The sequence below is a fragment of the Enhydra lutris genome, unplaced genomic scaffold, assembly GCF_002288905.1.
Source record: "Enhydra lutris kenyoni isolate GAN:26980312 unplaced genomic scaffold, ASM228890v2 scaffoldscaffold10, whole genome shotgun sequence".
Classification (NCBI taxonomy): domain Eukaryota; kingdom Metazoa; phylum Chordata; class Mammalia; order Carnivora; family Mustelidae; genus Enhydra; species Enhydra lutris.
Window position 1 is genome coordinate 14250224 of NW_019154094.1, and position 27472 is coordinate 14277695.

The window sequence follows — 27472 nt, forward strand, 5'->3', positions numbered from 1 at the left end:
TAAGACACAAAACAAAAGAACTGTCAAAGTCTCTTATACTTGTATTCCCAAGAGATAAGCACTATGAAGAATTTGATGATATTCCTAGTTTCCTGTCCATATACTGTAATGGATGCATATTATTGATTGGGATACAATGGTTTTAAATTTCCTTTTTATTTATTTTTTTTACTTGCTGATATATCTTAGACAAGTTTAAGTAGATTTAATCCTTCTCAAGAGTAGGCACTGTCTCCTGATTACCTCCCCCAACAAGTCTAGAGCAGACCAAATAACACAGTAGATATACTGAATAATAAATGGAGAACACTAATGTATCCCATTTTCTGCTGCATCTCAGTGAAATGAAATACTCTGCAGATCTAAGGGCTCAGAAATGGAACAGTGAGAGACTGTGGTTACCAGAAACCCTTCCTAAACCACAATAATCCTTCCTGAGGGGATACAAATGGGAGAGGGTAGATACTCTTTTGTGAAGTAGCCCAGTTATATAATATTACTAGGTGGGCACCCACTGCCGGTTCCTGGAGAGCCCCTAGGAAGAGCAATGGCCAACTTTACTAGTAATAAATGCGATAATAATAGTAACTGTCAATTTCTGAGCATATCCTAAGTCACATGTAGTGCTAGCCATACCAAGAAAAGTAAGAGACAACCTTGTTCTGTGTGGAAAGTCAAAGGACCCCCGGGAAGGGCTGTCCTGTGAAGATGTCCCAGTGGGCGAAAAATGGTGAGAAAAGAGAGGGGAAAATGTGCCTATGAATCTAGAATTAGGATATGAGAACACAGAGGAGCAATTCTGCCCAAGACAGGTATACACCACAAAGAGAGGCCTGACTCTAGAGACATCAGATGCCTTGAATTTATATCATTTGACCAGAATTCCACTTCTGGGAATATCATTGAAGGAAAGGAAGGAATACAGACACACATAAGATTTGCAATCAGGATGTTTAAAGCAGGATATAATGGTAGAAAATGGAAATAATTTAAATGTTCAACAAAAGAGGAGTGAATAATCAATACCTGGTATATTCTTTTGATGAAATACTATATGAATTCATTAAGAACTGGGCTTGTGAAAAATACTTAATGACATGAAAGTATATTCTCATACCATAAGGTTATTTTATACAGTTAAGACAAAACATGTTAAAAGATAGTATCTATATAAAAATAGTATATACATATATACATATGATTAGGACTTTGCCTAAAAAAAATAACACATGCAGGTATCCTGTAAAAGAGAAGATTGTCTGAGTATACACCAAAATGTTAATAAAAGATATTTAACGATGGGGAGATGGGTTACAAGTGACTTTTACTCCCTTTTCTGTGTTTCTATTTTTCAAATTTATTTTTATTTTCTTTAGATGTTATTTATTTGACAGAGAGATACAGTGAGAGAGGGAACACAAGCAGGGGGAGTGGGAGAGGGAGAAGCAGGTTTCCCAACAAGCAGGGAGCCCGTTGCGGGGCTTGATCCCAGGATTTTGGGATCATGACCTGAGCTGAAGGCAGATGCTTAACGACTGAGCCATCCAGGCGCCCCTGTTTTTCCAATTTTATTTTATTTTATTTTATTTAAAGACTTTATTTATTAATTTGACAGAGATCACAAGTAGGCAGAGAGGCAGGCAGAGAGAGGAGGAAGCAGGCTCCCCGCCGAGCAGAGAGCCCGATGCGGGGCTCGATCCCAGGACCCTGGGATCATGACCCGAGCCGAAGACAGACGCTTTAACCCACTGAGCCACCCAGGTGCCCCTGTTTTTCCAATTTTAAAAAGATGCTCTATAATTAGAAAAGAAAGCACATTTGGAAAGTACTTTAAAAAAAATAGGACAAATGTCTTCAAAAGACATTCAACACAGAGTTATCTGATAATATAAAAAATATTCACAGCCTAAATAATCATTAATAGGAGACTGGTTATGTAAAATAAGTCACATCAACACACTGGAATGATAGATACTTGGTCCACTAAGATCATATTTTCCAAGAATAACTTGGAAAAGTGATATAATACTTCCCTTAAGCCATAACAAAATTCTGATCCAGCTAAATGACAATGAAAAGATGCAAATAAAAGAGATGGAAGAAACCAGGCAAAATGCAAAAAAAAAAAAAAAAAAAAAAAAAAAAGACATAACTCAAGACAAAAAGCATTAAAAGAAATGAAGAGGGTGACTGAACCTTAATGAAAGGTACAACTCCCCCCAAGAGGCTGTAACAATGATTAGAGGAACATTTACATATGCCTAACTGCACAGCTTGGAAATATGTGAAGCCAAGACCGATAGAAACGCCAAGAGAAACTGACCATTCATGGTCCCCGTGGGAGATTTCAATCCAAGAGCGAACAGATCACACAAAGATAGGCTGGGTACACTGTGAGTAACCCAAATGAGGCTCAGAGTATGTAAGTTATGTAGATATACCTAGAATAACACTGGAAGGAAATTATTAAAATACTAACAGAGGTTGTTTTGCAGTGGAATCTTTTCTCTTTCTCCCTTTTGGTATTTTTCCATAATGAACCTATACTTTTTTTTTATTTTTATTTTTTTTATTTTTTTACTTAGCAGACAGAGATCACATGTAGGCAGAGAGGCAGTCAGAGAGACAGGAGGAAGCAGGCTCCCTGCTGAGCAGAGAGCCTGATGCGGGGCTCGATCCCAGGACCCTGAGATCATGACCTGAGCTGAAGGCAGAGGCTTTAACCCACTGAGCCACCCAGGCGCCCCAAACCTATACCTTTATAATGGAAAAGAAATGAAGCTCATGTTCGGAGAGAACGCAGGGCTTGACCACAGTGCCGTGAACACAGCATTCCACAGCACGCACAGGCCCCAGCGCTGGATGGAGCTCAAATGCGTCTGCCAGCTATGCAGGGAGAGGCAGGTCTCAGCGACCCACCCATGGCGAGCTCACTGTCCTCACTGCACAGGAGGGGTGCACGCGGGCCCCTTTTGGAGCTGGAGCACGTTTTCCTCTCAGGCAGGCCAGTGAGGAGATTTTTAGGCCCACAGGGATGCAGACATCTGTGGTCCAGTCTATCAGCAGCACTCACTTCCCGGTCAGACAGACAGAAGGACAGGCAGACAGCTGTCCCTCTCCCACTTCCACGAATGCTGTCTTTGTGCTGACACCCGAGCCTCCAGTCTATACGGGGCACAGGGGAGCCAAGAGAGAACAAGTTCTGCCATGTCTTGTTGAACCGTTGCTGCAAGGACCACTCACATATGTGGCTGGGGTTTTAACCTTTTTTGGAAAAGCTGCTAGCCCCAAGCTGTCCTCATATCCTTTTGGGCTAACCTGGGGTCACCTGAGAAGCCAGAGGAAGGACAGCTAAGTGCTCCATGATTGATTTAAGTATTGTGTTTGGGTGTTTGGGCCTAAGTCATCTCTTCTTCTATAATAAAAGGAATCCAACCTCAGACATAACTGGACACTGAAAGGGATATATATGTCTCTATGAGGCCAGGCGCCAGGGACAAGGGATACTGTGACAGAACCAAGCTGCTCGATCACAGCCCTGAGTTGTTTCTGGGAATAGAAGAGGCATATATAATAAACACCTATGAGTAAAGAATGAATGCTGAGCGGCTTGGGGCAGCCCCTACCCCACTCTCCTTGTTCTTTTTCCTCCCCTTTTGGAACAGGCACCAAGACCGCGGCACACAAAATGGAAGAGAATGTGAGGACGGCCCACGGAGTATTCCTTTGGGGCCTTCTGCTTCCCCTCTTCCTCCCTGCTGCTCAGATCACAGTAGCACTCAATCTCATTCTAGCTGGAGAAGGAAACAATAAAGTCATTGGGCAGTTACTGAGATGCAGGCTGGAAATAATTCTGCAAAACGGGCTTTGCATGCGCCAAGGTGACCACCAGGGAGATATCTGGGGGTCAAGACAGCCTTCTCTGTGCTTTGCAGATCATCCTGCAAACATGGCTGTCAAACTCTGCCCACAAAGGCATATTTCCATTCACTGCCCCCCCCCACCGAGGACGCACTCACAACATAAGACACTGCTCATGTTCTCTCTGTGTCCACGTGCACAACCATTATGAATAACCATTCTGCTTCTGCCTCCTTGTTTCTGTCCCATAAATAGAGCCTGGAGTGAGCTATTCATCATGATATTTGAAAAAAGTAAATTAAAAAATTATTTTGCCAAAAATAAAAAATCTTTGAAGTTTTAGAAACCAATTTCCACATGTCAGATCCCTCCGTCAGGTCTGGCTTTCTCATCCTTGTTTGGCCTCAGTCTGCTGGATTTCAGACATGACTTGATTTCTTTCTGTCCCACTCTCTAGGTCAATGCAAATTTTCAAGCTGCCCAAATATTTCCTGCAGGCTTTCCTGTGTAGGATCTGTGTAGGGCAGAGACAGGAGAGGAGGAATATAGGCCGCCTGGGAAGCCAAAGGAAAGGTTTTGAAGGTATGACAAAGGAGGAGCTTATGGCCACATACAGTCAGGTCTGGGCTGTAGTGGGAGGCATAGACCAAGTTGTCCCCAGACCAGGGAGCATAAACATGGAGTCTACAGGCCAGACAAAGTGATGACAGCGGGTCAAGGGGTCAGGTGTTGGAAGGACAATTGGGAGAGGAGGGGACATCTGTAGGTGACAACTGGCTGGCTACCCAGGTCCAGCTCATGATTGCCATGTGGCAACATGGGACTAAGACTTTCAATTCTTTAAAAGAAACCAGAATTAGGAATTCTTTTTTTTTCCTTTAAAAAAAGATTTTATTTATTTATTTATTTATTTAGCTAGCACATATGAGCAGGGGGGTAGGCAGAGGGAGAGGGAGAATCCCAAGCAGGCTCCAAACCTAGCACAGAGCCCGATATGGGGCTCAAACACAACCCTGAGATCATGACCTGAGCTGAAATTAAGAGTCAGACGCTCAACTGACCGAGCCACCCACGTGCCTCTGGAATTTCAAATTTGTATATGGATTATTTGGATTTGTATATGTTCACTCAAAACACTATCCAGCCAGACAAAACACAATTTGAGGGCCGAATGTGGCTATGAATCTACCAGCAGGCACCTCTGTCCAGGATATAAGCAACATGAGGGCGGGATATAGAGTCTCGTGCATGATGAAGGCCCACTCAAGGCTTACAGAATGGGTGAGGGCCTTCCCAGGGAAGAGGGCCGACTGTCCTAGGCGAGCCAACAGGAAGACACGGCTGGCAGCAGGGAGGTGTCATAGTCAAAGGAGGAAATAACCATAGAGTGAACTTGAGCCCCAGCCACTGGGATGGAAAGGGTGAAATGGCAGTAGACAGGCTAAAGAATTTTCAAAAAGCAGAACTCAGCGAAAGACCAGATGTGCAGGACTAGGGCAGTGATGAATCTTCGGGGGAAAGTCTGTGATGAACTTGGCCAGAGGGCCGAAGGACTGGTCGTGGGGGAGAGAAGGTAAACACATTTCTCTTCGCTAGCTTCAAAGCCCTTCATCTGGCTCCCCAAGACAATCTTACTTCTTTTCCTTCTCCATTCTCCCACAAAGGGGATCAGGGGATAAGCAAGGGCCCAGAGGCCCAAACACCGAGAGAAACAGAGCCAAACCTATAGCTAATTACGTGATGAGGTATTCCTTCAGAAGAAACTAAGGAGAGCTAACAGAGGAATGGACAGGGCAAGGACGAAGCACCAAAGAAGGAGAGCATCCATAGGGAGATGGGGAGAACAGCCTGGGCTATGCAGAATCATGGCACATTGGCTGAATGGTCCAGAAGCAATGGCAGGAGCGGGTGAGGGAGACCTGAAATAGTTCTCAAATCATAGATCTTCATAGCATAGGACATGCCTTGAGTTCTGGTCCACAATTTTCTTAATAACTCGGAAAGCCAAGAAAAAAATACTGCTAAGCAGAAGTATTCAGGACAAGTAAGAAACGGCAGACTCGAGACCACTTCTCAGCTAAACAAGGGAAGCCTTTTTGTGGCATGGCTTTTGTTGGCTTCAGTCTGCAAGAGGATTTTTATGATTATCAAATTCAGGCCAAGGCTTAGACAAATTTCAATATTCACCTTAAAAGATAAATTTTATTGGGAGTTTAAGGAACAATTATAGCAATTTGTTTACCTAAGAATTATTATAGTAGCTAATATCTACTACTTAGCCAACTAATCAGTAAATTAGTGATTGCTAACAAAGGGCTTAATATAGTTTTGTTAGCAATATAGCCCTTTAAATGCACTATCTTATAAATACTAAGGACTTCATTTCTTAAAAAAGACTTTATTTTTTTAAAAAATATTTTATTTATTTGACAGAGAGAGACAAAGCAAGCACAAGGACCTCCTCACCGAGCAGGGAGCCCAATGTGGAATGTGATCCCAGGGCCCTGGGATCATGACCTGAATGGAAGGCAAGCCCTTAACCAACTGAGCCACCCAGGCGTCCCAATACTAACGACTTTAAATGCACTATCTTACAAATATTTACAATGATTCTACTCTAAAGAAACTGGTGGTATTACCCCCAATTTACCCATTAGGAATAAAAGCAAGACCTAGAGATGTTAAGTCACCTGCCCAAGGTAACAAAGTCTCTGAGCGACAGAGCCAAGGCCAGAAATAAGGTACCTGCACCACAGGGCCTTTGCTCTAAGCCAGGAGTTGGGAAACATCTTCTGTAAAGGGGCCAGATAGTAAATATTTGGGGCCTTGTGTGCAATATGGTCTCTGCCATAACTTCTCGACTGTGCCATTGCAGAGCAAAAGCAACCACAGTCTGGTACATAATATTCAGGCATGCCTGTTTCCCAACAAATCTTTACTTATGGACACTGAAATTAGAATTTCATATAATTTTCAAGTGTCAGGAAATATTGTTCCTCTTTTGACTTTTGCCCTATCTTATTTAAAAAATTTTGTTTTAAAGATTTTATTTGTTTATTTGCCAGAAAGAGAGACCGCAAGCAGAGGGAGCGATAGGCAGAGGGAGAGGGAGAAGCAGGCTCCCTGCTAAGCAAGGAGCCCTATGCAGGGCTCCATCCCAGGACTCAGGGATCATGACCTGAGCCGAAGGCAGACACTTAACCGCCTGAGCCACCCAGGTGCCTCTGCCCAAGTCATTTTGAAAGGAAAAGCCATTCTCAGCTTGTGCACCATAAGAAAACAGGGGGCAGGCTGATGTTTTCTCAGCATGCTGTAGTCTGCGGGCCCTGGTCTGAGCACTAGGCTCTCCTACCCTCCAGCTCATGTCACCCACTGGTTCTCTTAGGAGGCCCATAGGTATTTTAGGACCAAACGTGTGAGTGTCCATACGGATGGGGTACAGGACTCCGAGGAAAGACCCAACAGAGACCATTCCTCAAGTCAGCCCTGAAAGGACCCCTTCTGATCCCAGTTTACAACTTAAAAACACACCTTTCTTCCTTTTAGTTCCCTCCTTTGCTCTCTTCTGCTGAAATAAGCCCTGATTCAGATCTCAGGGGAGGTTCTGGGGAAGAGAAGCAATGACCCCTCCCACACAACACAGTTTTCTGCAAACCCAAGCCCGCCGTGTCCTTCTTACCTGCAGGGTTTGGCTGAAGCGCTTTAATGGTGTGGCCTTCACGGGAGGGATGAGGTTTGCTAGTGATGTCACTCTGGAAAGAGGCTTGACCCGTTTATTACTAGGCTCCTAGAGGGTTAAAAAACAAAAACAAAACAAAACAAAAACAAAACAAAACAAAACAAAAAAAAAAAAAAAAGGGAAGGAAAATGTCAAGGTTAATTACGGACAACAAGACTCTACCCAGTCCTACTCCACGAGCTACTCCTACCGAACTATGGGATATAACCAGTGCCCCATCGTAGGAGACAACTTGGCTCAGGAGCCAGAAAGGGGAAAGGGCAGGAAACATCAACAGAAGCAGCCTCTGGGCAGACAGCAAATAGGTATGGTCTGTTCCCTACCCTTCACCCCCCTATATCTGCCCTCTTTTAATTCAGAAGCTTGCACTTCGAATCATTCTCCCCAATGCCTCCCTTAAGAGAAAAGCTGCCTCAGATTTCCCATCCAGTGACCTTGTTAGGCAGTTGTGTTTTGATGCTTTGGTTTCATCTTTTTAAAAACCTTTCTCCACCTTGCCTGAAGCCACTCTCCAAATTTCTTTTATGCAATGGGGCTTTTCTAAAGCATAAGGAATGTTTGTTTGTTTTTCAGTTCATTAAATTAAAAAAAATTTTAAAGGAAGTTCTTCTATTACTGGGCTCTTTGAAAAAATCATCTTTGTATCTACAGAATACTTGAAGCACACCCATGAATACTTATAAATAACAACCAGCAAGAGAAAATGTACAGAGAGAAAATCCTACTGTGCACATCTGTTTTTAGAATTCATATACCCACAAGTTTTGAAAATCCTCTCCACGTAAAACATTTGCAAATCTGCAAGTTACCCCAAACCAAGTGAATGGGTGAGAGGGCGCCTACCCATTCCAACGTCCTTGCAGAGGAGAATTACATAAAAACAATAGGCTATGGGAAAGAGGGACGTGACAGACAAAACATTTTACAGAGACAAAGAGAACAATTACCCTTGCCTTCCTAAGCTCCATCTGACCTGCAGTAGATGCTGGACAGCACATGAAGACACCAAATTTTGATGGAAAAAGCCAAACTTGCCAATTGCTGTGGCGAACCTCAACCATTTCCAGAGGAAGCCTCAAGATGCTCATCTTTCTTTTTCAGCCATTGCTTTCAAAGTTTTGAGGGTTAAGCCAGAACTTCAGATTCTCCAGGACATCCCTGCAAGGTGTTTTAAACATAGTACGTGCTTGGAAAAATCTTGCCTGAATTTGGAATTCTGCAGAGAAACTCTCATGTCATTTTGTGCCCTTGCCAATCTCAGATGTCAGAAGCCCTCTTGGAAATAGACCCGATCTTTCTGGCATTTCGGTAGAAAAATTAAAAGACTAAAGGAAAAAAAGTACAAAACAATTCCACAATGTTGCCAGGATTGACTTCATGATTTCTCGAAGCAGTGGAAGACTTTCCCAAGACACAGAATGAATCCGGGCTGCCGGGGACCTCTCCAGCTTCTTGGCATGCTGAGTGGAACAGACAGTAGGAAACTCTCCGAACACTGGGGAGGCTTGGTTCCAAAAGGCAAGGGATTAATCTCTCAATATGAGAGACCTCAAGACATCACATTACTATTATTGAAATGCTGAAGAGAAAGCTCCAATAGCACTTCTGCTTCCAGGTGACACTGACCTTCAGGACGCTCCAGGTCCACTGCCTGACTCCTGAGCATCTGTGCCCAGAGGAGGATTTTTTAAATATTTTTTTACGTCAGAGCTGCATCACTGGCGTGTTAAATACACACACACACACACACACACACACACACACACACACACCCTCTTGAGCATCCCCTAAATTTCTAGAAATAGCTCCTGCTTCGGACTGGAAATGCCAGTGTTGTGATATCACCACCTTTGGTGGTACAAACTGCATTGCAGTAAATGAGGAGGGGAGGGATTTCACGGGGCAGCAGGAGTTGGTCTCAGATGATCCTGCAGGCACCTCAGAGCCCGGAGACTCCCAGGTCTCTTGTTTTTTTTGAATGGCTCACGGTGCTGGATCACAGATTCTGTATCAGAATGGGGAAGCTGAAGGGCAAACGCCAACAGGGTTCTCTTGCTTTTTTAAAAAGGAGCAGGGAGCATTGCATGCTTGGCAGGATGGGGGAAGATTCAGTTCTGTTCCACTTGCTGTGTCATCTTTTCTGGGTTTCTGCTGACTTTGCTGCCCATTTTATATGACCCAGTCGATGGGTGTTTACACAGCTACAAGATCTACGCACAATGCAAACGCCAGCCCCTCTGCACGCTGTGTGCAGTGGCGCTTCATGAGATTGTAATTAAAACTCCTTTCTTATGGGATTGCCCATTTGGAAGTAAACAGCAGGCTGCTCTCTGGCAATTGGACATTCCCAAGTAACGAACAACTGAACCAGAAACCACTGCTGCATGATTTAGTGCTGTGATCCAGCAATGCAGGCAGGTGCAATTTCAAAACCAGAACATTTACAGGTTATTGGATCTGTGCAGGAGGCTTTATGCCTGACCCAGTATGAATTATGGTGTTCTCCTTAAGCGCTTCAGTGAGACTAGGAGATTAAAAAAATTCTTGGCCTAATTTGATTTTTCTTTTCCATTTACTCAGTATGTCTCCAGCTACATTTTATTGCTATCTAAAAAGAGCCCTTGGGAAAAATGTTTCCAGATTCTAGTTAAATAGCTCTACTGAAAACTAGCAAATGCAATTCCAAGGATGCTTTGGGGCTTTCCAGAGAGATGACAGAACACAACCTGCAGAAGTTTCCTAGTCCAATAACTCAGCTACCAGACCAAGGTGGGCAAGGTCAATGCTAAACCCAGAAACAAGATACCCTATTTCAAGCACAGACACCACCCCCAACCATGCAATTTTAAGACAGGACAGGAGGGCATCTCACTCCAAAGGTTAAAAAACAGAAAAAAGATAAAGGCATTGAGTATTGTGTGTAGGCAGTATTGTCCGCATAACAAAGTTTTGTTGAATCTTTTCTAGGCCTCATAGGTTTTTTGTTTTTCTTGTCTTATTGCACTAGCTAGGACCACCTATATATTATTGATTATAGCCTGAGAGGGCAGGTATTCTAGTGTAGTTCTTGATTCTCAAGTGATTATTACGAAGAGTTCATCATTATGACTTGTGTTTGCTGAAAGCATGGAAGAGATACCTTAATCAAGTAGAGAAAATTCCACTCTATGTTAAGTTTTCTGTGAATTTTTACCATGAATGAATATTCACTTTTATCAAATGTTTTCCTGTTATCTCTTCAGAGGACAAGGAAAGGGAAGAAAAGAAGGAAGAGGTGGCAGGAAGGGAAGGAGGCAGTGGAGAGTCATGGAGGTCACATATTTTCATAAATGAATTGGTACAGCAATTTAAAACATCTTTCGTACTTGAATTACAAACAAAGGGGAAGAAGGCACTCCATGCCATTTTATTTTTAATGTGAGATTTTATTTTTTTTTTAATTTTATTTATTTATTTGGGAGGGAAGCAGACTCCCTGCCGAGCAGGAAGCCTGACGCAAGGTTTGATCCCAGGATCCTGGGATCATGACCAGAGCCACAGGCGGACGCTTACCCAACTGAGCCACCCAGGTGCCCCTAATGTGAAATTTTTAGAAAATAGATTTTAATACTCCTTTGCAAGGGGAGACAATGGTTTTCTTTCCCTCTCCTCATCCTTATCTTCCAACAGGTTAAAAAACAAAAACAAAAACAAAAAAACCATCAAAGCAGATCATATGCATGTAAGAAAGTGACTACCATATCAATATGGTCTAGCACAACTATTTATTCCTTCAAAAATGATTCCATTCTAATAGATGTGGCATATAGGAAACCATCACTTATTCTCCCTGTACTTCATTTTTGCAGCTAGAGTGGTGTTGGGGAGCAACAGGACAGTCTTCCTCAACGTATTTGTTGCTGCCATGAGACCACCTTCATGCGGCCGCAAACCCAGCCCCAGAGGGATCAGGGATGAATTCATCAGTGCTGGACTGACCACTCTACTGCAGAGCAATACTGTTCTTGGCTGTTATACACAGGCCCAGGGGCAAGGGAGAGGTGAGAATCAACTGTGCTAGCCAGTGCTTCTGCCCATGAGAAGATGGAGTCAGAAAATTCTGTCGAATGTTTGGGGACACCAGGGAAGCCTTAGGCAGGGCTTCATCTCTGTGGGAGGAGGAGGTGTGCTGGGAACACCCAGGAGCCCCTAGGAGGCTTTCATCACCCTCATGTTAAACAGAAGTTACAGTCTCAGAGTGGTTGAGAAGCTCTCACATTATGAAATAATAATAAAAATAACATTAATAATAATGAGCTCATATTTCCTGCAGGGACTCCTATCAATGCTTTACAGATAACTACTAATTTATTCCTCCTAATACCTGTGCTATTATAGGTAGGTACTATTATGATTCATATTTTAAAGATGTAGATACTGAGGCAGAGGACGAGCAATGTGTTTAAAGTCACTCAAAAAAGCTGGCCAGGATTTAAACCTGGGCAGGCTGGCTCCAGAGCCCCTGGCTTATGGCTTTGTGTAAGAGGCCAGATGGTAAATGCTTCAGGCTTCGTGGGCATCAGTAGTCATGAGGCTACTCAGCTCTGCCATCAGCCTTAAACAGTATGTAAACAAATGAATGTGATGATGTTCCATTACAGACATTAAAATCTGAATTCCGTAGAGTCTTTACATGTCACAAAACATTACTGTTTTGCTTTTTGCAACCATTAAAAATAGAAACCATTCTTTGCTTGAAGACAATAAGAAGTGGGCTATACTTGGCCCGTGGACCAGAGTTTGCAGACCACTGTTCTATACCACTGCTGGCTTTATAGGGAGCATTTCCTGCATCAGCTGTCCTCAGCCTCAGCTTTTCTGCTGTGACATACCCAAAGACTCCCAGCTACAGCACCCTTCCCAGGTGCACTTAGATAGTCTTCAAGCTCTGGAGATGGGATAGACTTGATTTGCTTATTCTTTCTGGAGCTGGGTATGCAGGGTCCTCCCCTGGTAGGCAGGGGAGATATCTGACTTATCTTTATGGAGTAAACCCTATCCTAGTACATTTTATTGTCTTTCCCAAATAAATCAGCCCAAGCATGACACAAACTTTCCCTGACCATGGATGTGTATACAAATAAGGGACGAACAAAATGACAGGGTGCCTGGGATCTGGTTCATAGTAATGAGAGGAAGCAGGGATGCGTAAGACACAAGGCTGATCACAGGTTGGTAACTGTCAAAGCTGGGGGCCAGGCAAAGGGATCTCATTATACAGTCCTGCCTGGGGTACACAGTCAAACACTAGATAATACAAAGGTTTATTTTAATGCACAGAGAATCATTTTGCAAGTATATCAGTGAGCAGACAGATGCCATCAAAGATCTGCACTTCAGCTGTTAGTGAGGGGCTAGTGAGAAAGGATACTGAAAGAGACAGATGACAGACATCATCTAGAACTGAACATGATTAGAAGAGACCTGGTAGGGGCGCCTGGGTGGCTCAGTGGGTTAAAGCCTCTGCCTTCTGCTCAGGTCATGATCTTGGGGTCCTGGGATCGAGCCCCACATCGGGCTCTCTGCTCGCCAGGGAGCCTGCTTCCTCCTCTCTCTCTCTCTGCCTGCCTCTCTGCCTCCTTGTGATTTCTGTCTGTCAAATAAATAAATAAAATCTTAAAAAAAAAAAAAAGAAGAAGAAGAGACCTGGTAAAATGAAAGAAAAAAAAATCCCACTACTGCATTTCAGCAATTTTCAACTAACATAGACCAGAAGAGGGAAGGGTCTATGTGTCTGGGCAATCAAAAGCTGGGAAAGCCCAGCCACACAGACCCTTCCCAATGGGGGGCTCGATCCCAGGACCCTGGGATCATGACCTGACCCAAAGGCAGATGCCCAATGACTGAGCCACTATTGACTGGTCTTTTATCTGCTCTCATCAAGAAACCTATCGACGGGTTGCCAATCACTAGAGTCCACAACATAAAACAATTTGGTGGTATGCCACTCTGATGTAGAAATAAACAGAGAGAATAGGAGCCATTCCAGGTCAGACTGCCCAGGGAGGGGAGACTTCTGTTCTGTTGTATTTATTTAATGAGTGTGCTTTCCTTTCCCCAATTCTGCATCCCCAAATTCATGTTTTTCTCTCCATCCCTATAACAGCACCTTCTAATAAGAAGGCAAAGACTTCCTATCCTTGCCAGAGCCTCACTGTCACTCTGCCTCTCTCCAGGCAAATATATGTAAAGCTCATGACTGTCTTGACTTGACTTTACCACCCAAATCCTTAGGCTCAAAGGCTGGTTCATGTGGTCTCATGGTTTATGCTCAAGATTCTCACCCTTTAAAACTTCTAGGTCACCACAAATATTATGGTGTTCTCACTTCTTTTGACACCTCCTATTGCCAAGACCTTCCCACCCTTTCTGGGTTCCTCACTGACTTGCTGGCCAGGTTTTTTTTTTTTTTTTTTTTTTTGCTATTCCCTGTGCCTCCTCCAACCCATAGCTTTACTCCAAGTCTCCCCTCCTTCCCTCTGCGGCACCTGACAGCCTGCTTTGTATCTTGTCCCTCAAAGGCAACATATTCCTATAGGTTCTCCTTCCTAGCTTATGTTTTTCTAACTAAAAGACTCAAGTGAGCCTCATTTAAACAAGTCTATCTATTTATCTATCCACCTGAGTCTGGATCTCATACATTCTAGCAATTTACTTACCCACAGTTTCTTCAACTGAAAAACAAGGAAGGAATCATCTCACAATGCAGTAGTGGGAATTGTGGCTAAGAGCTATCATTTAATTCCATAAGAGTTTATAATCTGTGTTAGGCACTGGGCTGACCGTTTTACATGGGTTTGCTTGTGGCCCCTTCAGAACATCCCACGAGAGAGCTAAGATCCTTATTCCCATTTTACAGACGAGTAAGCTGAGGCTCAATGAGCATAAGTAGTTACACAGGTCACCTATCTCAGGTGGCAGACACAAGATAGGGATCCTATCCTGGACCATACACCTCAGCTACACTGTTCTGCCCAAGAGACAACAATAATGAGTACACAGCACAGGGCCTTGTGAAAAGCAAGCTTTCCATGAACAGAGCCTAAAACTGAACTCACAAACTGGTGTGATTTTTAGTAGATCATTTCTCCTCCCCTTCCCCTTCACTACTAGGAACAGGTGAGTTTATCTAATCACTCAATGTGTGCATTCTCTTTTTAAAAGAAATTGATCTTGAAATAATTTTAGATTTATAGAAGAGTTGCAAGAATAGTATAGAATGTTCCCATATACTCTGTACCCTCCTCTCCCGATGTTAACACCTTACATAACTATGTACATTTTTATCAAAACTACGATATTAGTATTACTACAAGATGATTAACTAAACTATTAAAGGATTTACTAGGATTTCACCAGTTCCCCCACTAATGTCTCTTTTCTGTTTCAGGATCCAATCCAGAATCTCACATTATATTTCACGGTCATATCTCTGGAGTTTCCTCCAATCTGTGACAGTTCTCTGGTCTACCTTTCACGACATTGACACTTACAAAGCGTACTGGTCAGCTATTTCGCTGAATGTCTCTCCATTTGGATCTGAGGTTTTCTCATGATTAAAATAAGATTATGCATTTTTGTGGGCACCTGGGTAGCTCAGTCAGTTAAGCATCTGACTCTTGATTTCCACTCAGGTCATGACTTTGGGGTGTTGGGATAGAGAGCCTGGTGTTGGGCTCTTGCACTCAGCGGGGAGTCTGTTTAAGGATTCTCTCTCTCCCTCTTCCTCTGCCCCTCCCCTTGCTCACAAGGCCTTTCTTTTCTAAAAGTAAATAAATCTTAAAAATAAATGTTATGCATTTTTGGCAAGAATACAACAGAAGTGATTTGTCCTTTTTGGTATATCATATCAGGGTAGCTTAACTTATTACTTAACTACCATTTGGTTTTAAGGCAGGGTATGCGTTGAACTGTATACCCCTAAAAAGATACGTTGAGGTTCTACCCCCAAACCTGTGAAAGTGACCTCATTTGAAAATAGGATCTTTGCAGATATAATCAAGTTAGGATGAGGTCACACTAGATTAGAGTGTGTCCTAAATCCAATCACTTGTGTCCTTACAGAAAGGAAATTTAAAGACACGAAGGGAGAAAGCAATATAATGACAGAGGCGGCAATCGTAGTGATGTATCTATAAGCCAAAGAACACTAAGGACTGACGACAAATACCAGAAGCCAGGAAGAGGCAAGGAAGGATTCCCCTGCAAGTTTCTGAGGCTGATACCTTGATTTCAGGCTTCTGGCCTGCAGAACAGTGAGAAATAAATTTCTGTTGTTCTAAACCACCCAGCTACCCTAGGAAACTAATACAGGTGTTCTCTGCTGGATTTCTCCCTATAAATTTACTATTCCTTTTGCAATTAATACATATATGGGAAGAGATACCTTGTGACTATACACATCCTTTTAAATCTCTGTGAGTGTTTTCCAGCATTTGCAAAATTGGCTTCACTGAAGTATACATCTGTCACCTTAGGGGGGTATGTCTCTTGACTGAAAAGGGAGAACCAGAAGGCTGATCCAGGCAAAGTACCCACGAGAGTCAGTGTTGGCTGGAGCAGGCAAGGGGAGGGGCATAGGGGACCACAGGGGCGTGAAGGACACGGAGGCAGCAATGAGGAGGTCTTCACAAAGCCAAGTGAGTAAGAGGATCAGGGCCACGGGAACACCAAGGGGGAGCTTCTTTGGAGCCTGCAAGTGACTCTTCATCTTATTTTCTTGTAAATAGAGAAAGACAATAATGAAATAATGATGTCTAACTCTGAAATTTCCATTAAGTGGTTCTCATTTTTTTTTTTTTTTTTTCTGTTCTCTTTTCCCTGGCACAGAGCTAACTGACCTGGTGTCATGTGTTACCAGAAGTTGAAAGGCAAATAATGAGGCCCAAATTCCAACGGAAACCTGGCTTCATTGATTAGGCCAAATGCATTTCAGAATTATTGGTTTCTAACCCACAAGGTGAGCAAAAGGTCTTCAAACTCAGAACTGTAATTTTCCTTTAGAGATGCTTATCCATGGTTTCAACAAAAGGGCTATAGACTTTGTGAACTTTGACAAACCACGAGGAACAGCTCCTGGAGGCATCCCTGTTACCTCTGTCTTGGCTAATCTCAAAGATGGAGGCCACACCCTGTGCTTATTCTCTCCAGCTGTGGGTCTGGTTGCCTTGCCCTGGGCATCCAAGGGAGATCTGATTTCCTCTTTGATGAAATGGCTCGACTCTCTCCATATCAGATACTATAAGAAAACCATCTCGATTTCTTAAAAGAAAAAAAAAAAAGTTGTGTATGTTTTTTGGGGGGTTATTTATTTATTTATTTAGTACTTTTGCTTGCTAACGGAGAGTAAGGAGAGCCTGGATAAATAAAATTCACAGGCCACTCTGAGTTAGTTCAGTCTTACATCCAAGCTGCAGACAGGATATTGGGTTGCTCTGTTGAGAATCCAACAATTTCTCCAGCCTCCTCTCACGGAAAAGCTAACCAGCAAATGATGATAGAGATGTCACAAGACGGTCTGGGCAAATCCACAAATTAAACCATCAGCTCTCGGGGCCACAGAACTGAACGCGTGAAGGTTGGAGAGATGGTATTTATTCCCTGATCATCGAGTCTTCTCGGCCTGTGCCAGTCAGCACCTACGGCATCTGGCCAACGTTGGTCTGCGAGGTGGCTGATTTTGGGAAGCCTTGACGAAGGGGGAGGCATTAGGGGAACATGTGACCGAGCTAAGACAATGCTGGCATGAACCTCTGAAAGCCTGCTCTGTCCCTGACCCAAAGAGAGCCTCCCATAAAAAGCAAATAAAAAATGAGGCTCAAAAGAAAATCACATTTTATGACAACTTCTGTGGGCATCCCAGCTTCATTTCCTCTAGGCCTCCCTGTTTCCTTCAAGTCTTAAACACATGTTGGCAAAAAACGCTACAGCTCCCTCATGTTCGCATAAACTAAATGGCAAAATGAAGGGAAGGAGGGGTGTGGGGCAAGGGAGATGGATTTCAGCCAGGATACTCCGCAGAAGCAATTAATCTTACTACAAACTCTGAGAGGGCTAATGTTCAGGGCAAACCATTTTGTTCCTGAGGGCAGACGTCAAGCAACTTATTATCTTTATTCTTCTGATTATCATTGAATTTGTGCTCCTACACTGTAGAAAAATAACCTGACCTACTTGGCTGCCGTGGGTAAATTCATTTTTGTTGAACGATGGTGATGGGATTGAAAAAAAAAAAAAAAAGAACCTTGGGAAATAATTCAGTAAAATATGGGACTCTCTCAGAGCTGAAGCAGGCCGTGGCAGCCTAGGTTACGAACATAATCTCTTACCAGTGCCAGTAAAATAAAACAGAACCACTGTTTCAGACACTGTATTTTTGGCAAATGTTTCACTCCTCAATTACTTTCAGAGTTCTTCGTTTCAGTCAACATTATAAGGGTAAGTCAACATTTGTCCTGGCAGCAAGCCCAAATTTGTTATTTTATTAGTCTGCTACTGGTTAAATTGGCCCAAGATTAAACACATCTAATAAATAGCCCTAAAATATTGAAGTTTAGTAGAAGACCACATTCAAGTTCTCTTACACAGGATGTTACTATTAACCTTGGGCAGAGGAGAAATGTACACCCACACCCACACCCCAGCTAAGTTCCTTTTAGCAAACGCCAGCCCATTGCTTGAAACCCATTTTGGTCATGCCCAGACATAGCATTGCAGACCTTCAGAGAAAGAGGAAGCCAAATATTTAGCTCTCTCTGCGGTCCCTGGATCCACATCTGCCTTCCGAACGTCAAGCAAAACTCTTACTTTCTTGAGGCAGACAGGGCCAGATGCTCGGGGCTGGAGCACTTCAAGAGTCTGACCTCCTGGAAAGGTCTCAGGGCTTCCACCAGAGTCATACCTCTGTGGCCCTTAAGGGAAGGCCAACTCTGAGCCCAGAAGATATTTTCTAACAATTAGATTCAGGCTATGCACTTTTTGCAAGACTGCCACAGAAATGATGCGCCCACCATGCCGCACCCATCTATAGGTCTAGAAAAATGGAGTCTAGGAACACATTCCTGCTTACAGAATGCTAACAAGGTACCCGGAGGTGGCAGGGGTGGCCTAATCCCAGGCACAGGGCCCGGAGGAAGGCCTCCTCTGTGGTTCTGGGGTTTCGCGGGCAGTCATTTCCTACTGACTTCTTGGGAACCCTTGGGTGGGTGGGGTATAAATTCTGCATTTGTTTTTCTCTGTAAAAGGGATTCCCTGGCTTCCCCTTGGGCTGAGTTGGAGGGGAAGGGGAAGAATAATGCCACTGGGGATTTCACCCCCACTTCCGGGTTTGGGAACTGCCGTGTACAGCCCTCAAGGGTACTTTGAGGATATTTGCTGAGGCTTCCCCAGAGTTTAGGAACAGGGCGAAAGTCTCTGCAGCAAGTGACAAGGTTCTTATCACACTGGCCTAAAGAATGTGTTGATTCTTTGCAAAGGATCTAAGGATAAAATACAAGCCAACCTTCCTAGCCAGAGCACAATGCCCTATGACCTCGAATCAACAATGTGACCTCCATAGGCTTGGTCTCCTCCCCTGTGAAGTGGGGGTGACTCTCCTACCCCCTAACAGAGCTGTTGGGAAGGTGACATGAGATCATGTGTGTAAAGTGCTTGGTACAAGCCTGCCTCATAAGTTGCCTCCTGCAAATATCAGATTATTGCCCTTATTTCTAATGCCCAAGGAGAGGTGTGGTCTCTCCCTGAGCCTGCTCTCCTGCCCTCATCCATTTCCTGCGGCACTAAATTTTGCCCTGGGCCTCCCAAGGATGAAGCTGGGAACTCCATGTCACCTGCCACACCACAATCTCACCGATGACATGCTCCTGCCACTAGGCCTCAGGTTATGAGACCACATATTTTGATTCCACATTCCTGCCTTGCCTTTCTTCCTGCAGCTTTATCATCTGTTTAGTCAAGCTCTGGCTGGATAGAGCAAAACTGGAAGTTGTTTGGCGGGATCCAAGGTTATGTCGGAGGAGAGGAAAATGTCAGCCATGAAATCCCAAGGTAAGAACCTGAGTTGGGGAAGGGAATCCAAGTGGGTCTTGAGGTCTGCATCAAAACCCTCCTACTCCTAACCCAACATTGCTAAATTATGGTTTAGAAGAGCTGCTCTCCAGTCTTGCCAGATCCTAGTACTATCTGGGATTAGGCAGGGCTAGGAACTCTGGGTGTTCAACCCATGTCAGATGAGCAAGGTGGAATTTCTCCCCAAATAACAAGTTACCTTGGGCTTCCAGAAAGGACCATACAGATGCACTGGCATGTCCTTTCTCTTTTTCATCCACCTATCGTCATTTGAAGCTGAGCATTATCTTCATTTCCCAGAAATGGGGGAAAAAAAAGGCACAGAAATTTAAAAAAAAAAAAAAAAAAAAGATGCTCAGATCTTAATCTCAATGTCCCAAAGGAAGGACAGACTGTTCCAGCTCAATTTAGGATAATCAAACATGTCTCGGGCAAGCAAAACTGACAACCAGGTCTGCCATCTGACTGAAGACTAAGCTGGGACGAGGGGTCCCACATACACCTGCTGGGTAAAACCTCTGACCAAGGGCACGGGGTCAGCAGGATGAGAACATGGACCCCCTTCTCCTGTGGCCTAGTCAGCTTCTGTTTTTGACAAGAACAATATCTGAGCAGATGAGACTTGCAGAAATGTGGCTTCCAGAGAGAAATAGAAACTAGATTTGCCATATTCCCTGGTCCTCCCCCAGCTGTCCCTGTTAGCACAATTTATCCCTTCAAATCATTGGGTTCATGTGCATCCTCAACAGCACATGGCTCCAGTGAGAACCAGGGAAAACTGCATTTGGGGGTTTTAGAACAGTCTGCTCTCAACTGAGAACAGAATACACGGAAATCTGATTATTCAACATGGAAAAAGCTACCAGGGGCCCAGCCATAAGGGATTGATTGAATTGGGAATAAAATAAAATAAATGTTAAACTTTCCTGTTTTCAGCTCTCAGCTGACATCTTACCACCCACTGAGCAATGGTATGTAGAAAAATAAGGCAGAAAGCATGCTGTTCAGGAAGCTATGAGGTAGGTCATCTATGATGGATTCATATGGCCCTTCTGTTGCCCCCACACATGCCAACTGAGCACATGAATAGCTTCAAATGTTGTCTTTGGGAGATGTGTGTGTGTGTGTGTGTGTGTGTGTGTGTGTGTGTATACACACTCATGCACAGACACAGAACACAAGACTATATTTGAGAAAGTTTTCATTCTGTAGCACATTTTTAATGACAGGAATAAAAAAAATGCCCGCTAACGATGGATTTTTCCAAAGACTGGGAACAAACACTGGCCCTCAGTGCTGTGCATTTGCAACCTCGAAACATAGTGATTATGTGTTATTTCTAACTCTGAGCAATTAATATGCATCCAGATGTATCATTATCTACAGTGTATTAAAATTCAGAGCCCTGCGCATTTGAAAAAGAGTGTATCGTGCACGACAAAGGAGGCAGAAGCCTCAGAGACCTGTGCTGCTCCCCCACATCACTGGCAGCTAATTTCAATTACAAAGTCACAAGAGAGAAAATGAATAGACAATGCAGTTGACTTAAAAGAAAAGAAGTAGATACAAACCTGTGATTTGACTGTTTGGCTTTGTAAAAAAATGTTGGTTTAGCCATTGGAGATTCAGTGGTAAGGGATGCCAGTAAGAGTTTCCAGAAAAGACAAAGGCAGTTTTGTGGTAAGAGAAAAATGTTATTTATTGTGGCTGAAAGGGGCGAAATTCCCATGAGTCTTCAGCTCAGGCCATCTACAGATGGGAGGGTTCCTTTGGAAGACCACGTAGGGTCTAACCTGGCAAGATTTCCCTAGAAAATTTTCCCTAAGTGCCCTCAGGGATTGAGGGAAAGTCTCACTGCCCAGGGGATCGCTCCTCCTGCCCTGCTGTTTAAGCGTGAGGCTCTGGGACTGCTCCTGAATTTACAAAGCAGGGAAGCACAGAGTGGCGTTGGGGCCACCTAACCCTTCAAAGACTCCAGAATTGTCATTAAATTACATGTTGCCAGGTTCCTGACCTACTCACAGATTCCAGCAATTTTCTAGAAGCAGAGAAGACATCCCACACCTGACCCAGGTGTGACTCATCTGTCAAATAGAGAAAGAAGTGCTAGACAAAGGGGGACCCCTAGGTGGGCAGGAGGAGGCACCAAGAGTCGTGGAGTCCCCCCGTGCCAGATGTTGGCACTCACACACTCAGCTATACCATACAGCAACCCCATCACCTCATTTTATAAAAGAGAAAACAGGTGTTCAGGGAAGTAATGTGACTTACCCCAAGTCACACCCAGTAAAACCTGAAATTCAAATTCAAATCTACCTGACTTGAAAGCTTTCCCTGCCACCCCCACACCGGCTTCCCGGGATACACAACTTCCTCTTATAACATAATAGCAACAAGACTGACAATGACTTCGTGCCAGGCTGTGCCAAAGTGCTCTCTATGCACGATTTCCTTGATTTCTCTTAAGTTAGAACTATTAATATACCCGTTTCACAAAACAGGCAACTGAGGCTCAGAGGGGTTAAGAAGCTTTCCTAAGGTTACACAGACAGTGGCAGAGCCAGGACTCAGCCCAAGGCTGCCCTCAGCAAGACCAGCGATCTGAACTGGATCCCTGCTCCATTCCCAAGTCCTGTGGGAAATAAGGATGGCAGAGGCAGGACAATGGAGACTGAGGCTGGGAGTGGAAAACTTGAAGCTGTTCATTCCACATTCAAGCCCTGTCACTCTGGAATCAGCAACCCTCCCTCCTGTCTTTCCTCCTCCTACCCTTCCCCAGCATCTCAGAGTGCCTGGCCAGGTGCCCAGGTGCCCTGCCTGCTCTTGTGTCCCCAGTGGACACTGCCCTCTGTTAAGGCACCCCTGGGGAATGGTGTGTGAGCATCCAGCGCCAGGGGGCTAACTGGATGACCACCCCCAGGACTGCCCTCCTAGTAGTCTGTCAAAATCCCCAGTGAGATTGCCTGCTTCCTCATTCCCCTTTTCTAATTGACGATCACTGTCTGTTTGTTAAGGTTCTGAATGACTGGGTCCAATTCAAGTACAAGTTCCTCGAGGACAGAAAGCATGTCTTTCTCTTTTAAACTCAGGAGAAATTGTTAGGTAGAGTCTGATCTCAAGAAATATTTACTGACAATCATAGAGCATTAGGGGTCATTTCTAGCTGTTCGGCTCTTCACCAAGTTGTATCCATCATGCTCTGGAATTTCCCCACATTTCTAACAAAGGATCTATTTATAATTAAAGCACCCTGCTAATGAATGGGCAGGATGTACTCTCATAGCAACCTAATCCTCCTCACCTGCACCGGGTCTGTCCCTGTGGCTGGAGCTTGGTTAAGATTCCCAGATGCTGTGTGTCAGATGGGCGCCAGGCTTGGGGACGGATGACAAGCTCTTCATCTCCCCTGGCCAGGGTGCCTCTCTACCCTGAGCTCACACTCCACTCCCTGCTTGAAAGTCATTCTGGGAACATCAGAAAACCATACTAGATTTTCTTTTCATCCTGCCTGGCAGGAATGAACTTGAATCTTGCCAGTGTACTTGGAACATCTTTTGTTTTTTAAAAAAATAATGGCCAGTGCCAACTCAAATCCCTGGGAAGTTGGGTGGGTATTTCCTACAGAGGAAAGAGTGACCTCCCAGTAGACCCCTTGATAGGGATGATCTGCCACAGCTTCCACTCCGCGGACATACACTGAAAATAGATGATGCTGTTGTTGCTAACGGTGCAAGGAATGCTTGCTCTGTGCAAACCCTCTGCAACCTCATTCATTTTTCACAGTTCCCTTGGAAATTCTCATTTACAGGTAAAGAAACTGAGGCTATAGAGGCTGAGTCACTGTCCGAGGTCTCTTGGCTCACAAGTGGCCAACTTGGGATTCAGACTTGGTTCAGTCCACCCCTCAAATCCAAGTTTCCAGCCACCACACTCTGGGTCTGCCCAAAATTAAAATACAGTCTTGCCCAATCCTTCCCTCAGGGTGAATGGGAAAAGGAAGAGGATAGGTTAAATGATTTCAGCGGAACCTGGGAACTTTGAAGCTTTGAAAAGGAAAAAAAAAAAAAAAGATCTTTGTTCTTAGAACAGAAATCCAATTTTTTTTTTAATTTGCTAACATCTAGTCTAAGATAATTTTCTATGACATATTAAAGTCCATCTTTATCTATTTAAAAATATTAATATCTGAAATCTGGGTCCTATGTGCGAAGTCCAGATTTAAGTTTTAGTCTGTAAGCAGCTGTAACCAAACTTGGGAAGCTACTACTGCAGAGCTCTGGTCTAGAAGAACCTCAGAACAGGAATGCTGTTTCCAAACCCTCCCCATCACTGTGGACAATTTTTTTTTGTCAATGTATAGGCCACCTGAACTATTACATAGTTAATGTTTCCTTAAATTACTCATCTTTGACTTAAGTAACCATATTGTAACAACAAACACTGCATCTGCCATAAATAGAAACTTGAGAAAATGAACCCTATTATTAAATTCTTATTAGATACTCTTGCCCACTGAAGCTTCTAAGCCCGAGGCCTGAGCTTTGTTAAAAGGGGTGGGGAGTGGTGGCGGCGGACAAGGATGGGGACTAGCAAGTGATAGAAAGGTGTTAAAGACACACTAGCTCTGAACTAAGACTTTCACCTCAGCACCTTCAGAAGGATCAGAAGAACAGGAAGAGATTTGAAAAAAGAAAGATATTTGAAAAGAGAAAGTGATTATTGTGTGTCTTAATTCTGTATCCTCTTGTCCCTGGTGTCCTTCAGGCTACCACAAATGGTATGAAACCCACCTTCTGGGGAAAAAAGGGATCCAAGCCAATCTTCTCATTTCAGAAACAAAGACTCCAAGGTCCCCTGAGCCTACTTGTGTCCTGTCCCCAGCTAGTAAGGAGGCTCTTGTAAGAATCAGCTTAGAAATAAATGCTGCTGGAGAAATTCAGATTTAAGCATTTACAAGTCTTCTAAAGCAAGTTCCCACTCCTTGATGCTGAGCCACAACAAAGCTCACTCTCCTAGGCCCTTAGAGAGCAGACTAAAGCCTTCAGAAACTGCAAGAGAAAACCAGGCCCGTCTTCAGATGTGTTCTCTTTCGAAGTTGTCCAATCTAAGTCACCATCAAACAGCTGAGTGGAGGGTGACTTTTCACCATGTGTCTCTGGCTGACACTCAAGTTACCATCAATTTTTTTCCCTCTTTAACAGTCTGTTTCCTTCACAGTGGTTTCAGACCCTTTTGTAAGACCACGCCCAGAAGCACCGAAGAAAACCACCAACCAGCAAAGAGGATGGCTAAAGGTGTGTAGGAATGAACAAGACCCCCAAACCTAACAGGAACTGATGAGCCACCTGCACCCCTCCCCCACCTGTGTGAGGTCAAACATAAGAAGAGTCTTCACCAGTGGCCTTTAATTATCTTCTCTGTGTTTGCCTGGGGTCGTTCTTGACATGCCTGCGTCACTTGGGGATTATGAAATGTTAGCATTGCAATGTAAGATAAGACACTTGAGAGGGACGCTTGCACTGGCCTTGTGCTGGGGCCAGAGAGCACACAGAGGAAAGACTTATCACTTGTCCTCCTGGGGTATCAGGCCTGTAGCTCCTTCAAGTCCCACCCACTGGCTGCTTCCCTTTTCCCTTCTGTGGCTTCTTCCTCCAGGAAGACTCCAAACTTCCAAATCTGACAAGGGTAGCACCGGCTAAACATTTACCTTTATGTATTTTTTTCAAGGTCTTGATGTAGGCTCTCGGTTTTATTTCACTCTCGTGGTATCTAAGGAAACCGTCCCCTCGGGGGAAATGCTCTAGTTCTTACCCCTGCTGCAAACATTAGGCCTGCAGAGCTCAGGAAGGCATCATTGTAAGGGATGTCATCTACGTGCACAGAAGGTTCTGTCTATCCATTTTTTGTTTGGCTTCTTATTTAATAGCGATCACACATCAGATATAAAGCAAGCTTTGCACTTGAACCTGGTGTGCAGGCCACGGGATGGGCCCACCAGTCCACTGGCTGCCAGGTGAGTTCTCTGCATGCAGAGTTCTAAGTTTAATGGGGCTCACTCTGAATACTCCCAAAATAGCACTGTTTACCATCTTCACTCAGGAACATGACTGGGTTAAGCCAGCACTGCGGTATGCCAAGCAGTCAAGGCTGGACCAGGAGGGCCCAACGTTTTGGCCCTGCCTCCTAATCTCTCCAAATTTCTGTTTCTTCAGTTGACAAACAAAGAGGACAGTCCTTGCCTTGCTCAGTGCCTTCAGCCAGAGCAAGGTTCAAAGGAAATCATACATGGGGAAACACCTGCCTGCTATCTGAACACAGGGCAGCCTTGCTGTGAATTTAGGGAACGTGGTGAGAGAGGGACAGGGGATGCTGATAGAAACACATCCCTTGCCCCACCTCCCTACATCCCATGTGCTTATGTAGAAATTTAAATGGGTTATGTCATGTGTGTAATTATGCTCAATTTTTTTCCTTTTTATTTTTTACAAGAACATTAAGGTATTTCTGTTGGCTAGTGTGTAATGGCTCAAAGGATGTCACTGATCCCTGTGCCAGAGGCCATGGTACATGGAGTTATCCCCTCATTAAATAGGTTAGAGAGGTTGTTGGCTTTTCTGTCTGTTATAAGTAAATAGGAAAGGATGCTTGACTGAAATCAGACAGCCAGACTTCAAACTTCAGCTCTGCCATGCACAGCAGTGTGATCCTGGGAAAGTTACTAAATTTCTCTGATTCTTAGGATCCTCACCTTTAAAATGGAGATAATTATATTCAGATGAGGAAAAGAATATAAAAATGCTTTGAAACCTATAAAACGCACAACCATACAACATGATCATTATTGTAAATAATATTTTTTAAAGATTATTTATTTATTTATTTGGCAGACAGAGAGAGATCATAAGTAGGCAAAGCAGCAGGCAGAGAGAGAGAGGGAGAAGCAGGTTCCCTGCTGAGCGCAGAGTCTGATGCGGGGTTCGATCCCAGGACCCTGGGACCATGACCTGAGCTGACAACAGAGGCTTAACCCTCTGAGTCACCCAGGCACCGCTGCAAATAATATTATTATTAACAACTCTGGACACACAGCATTTTCCCCTCTAAGAGCTGGAATACTGGGTCCAGAGATTTGAACCTTTTTTGTGTGTTTTAATATACACTGATGAGTACCCTCATTCCCTATAGATCCATGTTATTTCCCTGCAAGATCCCCAGGACTGGGTTCTATCATGTCTTTAAAATATTTGTGATGTCAATTAGGTATGAAACAGCACCTATTATAATTTCTACTACAGTGAACATTTAAATAATGTTTACGTTCACAGTTCCTTGTGTGTGAACTACCTATTTGTGTCTTTTCGCCCATTTATCAATGGACACCATGGAAGGTCCTTTTACATCTGTATAAGTTACTTATATGACAAAGATATTAATTTTTCAATTTGTTATCTCTATTTCAAAAAGCTTTTTCAATGAATGAGTCTACTTCTCTTGCCTAAGGAAGCACATTAAACATAACAGACACCTTGTTTGTTGATAGAGCATTACACAGTGTGTTTGTGGACTGATCAATACTCAAGATTTCCAGGCACAATGAGGATGTCTGGTGGAAACAAGCAAGGAAGAGAAAGAGATTGGAGAGTATGTCCCATTTGGAAAAGTGAGAGGAACCAGGATATCTAGCCAAGAGAAACAAGCACCTGGGGGAAGTGTGTGTGCATGTGTGTGTGCACGTGGACACACATGTGCATGTCTGGAGATGGGGAG

General features: G+C 43.8%; 1 protein-coding gene across 1 annotated transcript in view; it reads right to left on the reverse strand.

The window, feature by feature from the left end:
* The window catches only part of LOC111143883 (Rho guanine nucleotide exchange factor 3), a 312758-nt gene that overhangs the window by 37804 nt on the left and 247482 nt on the right, over positions 1-27472 (reverse strand). The window contains 1 exon segment of the mRNA XM_022497910.1: positions 7541-7648. Coding sequence (XP_022353618.1) covers positions 7541-7648 — 108 coding nt within the window.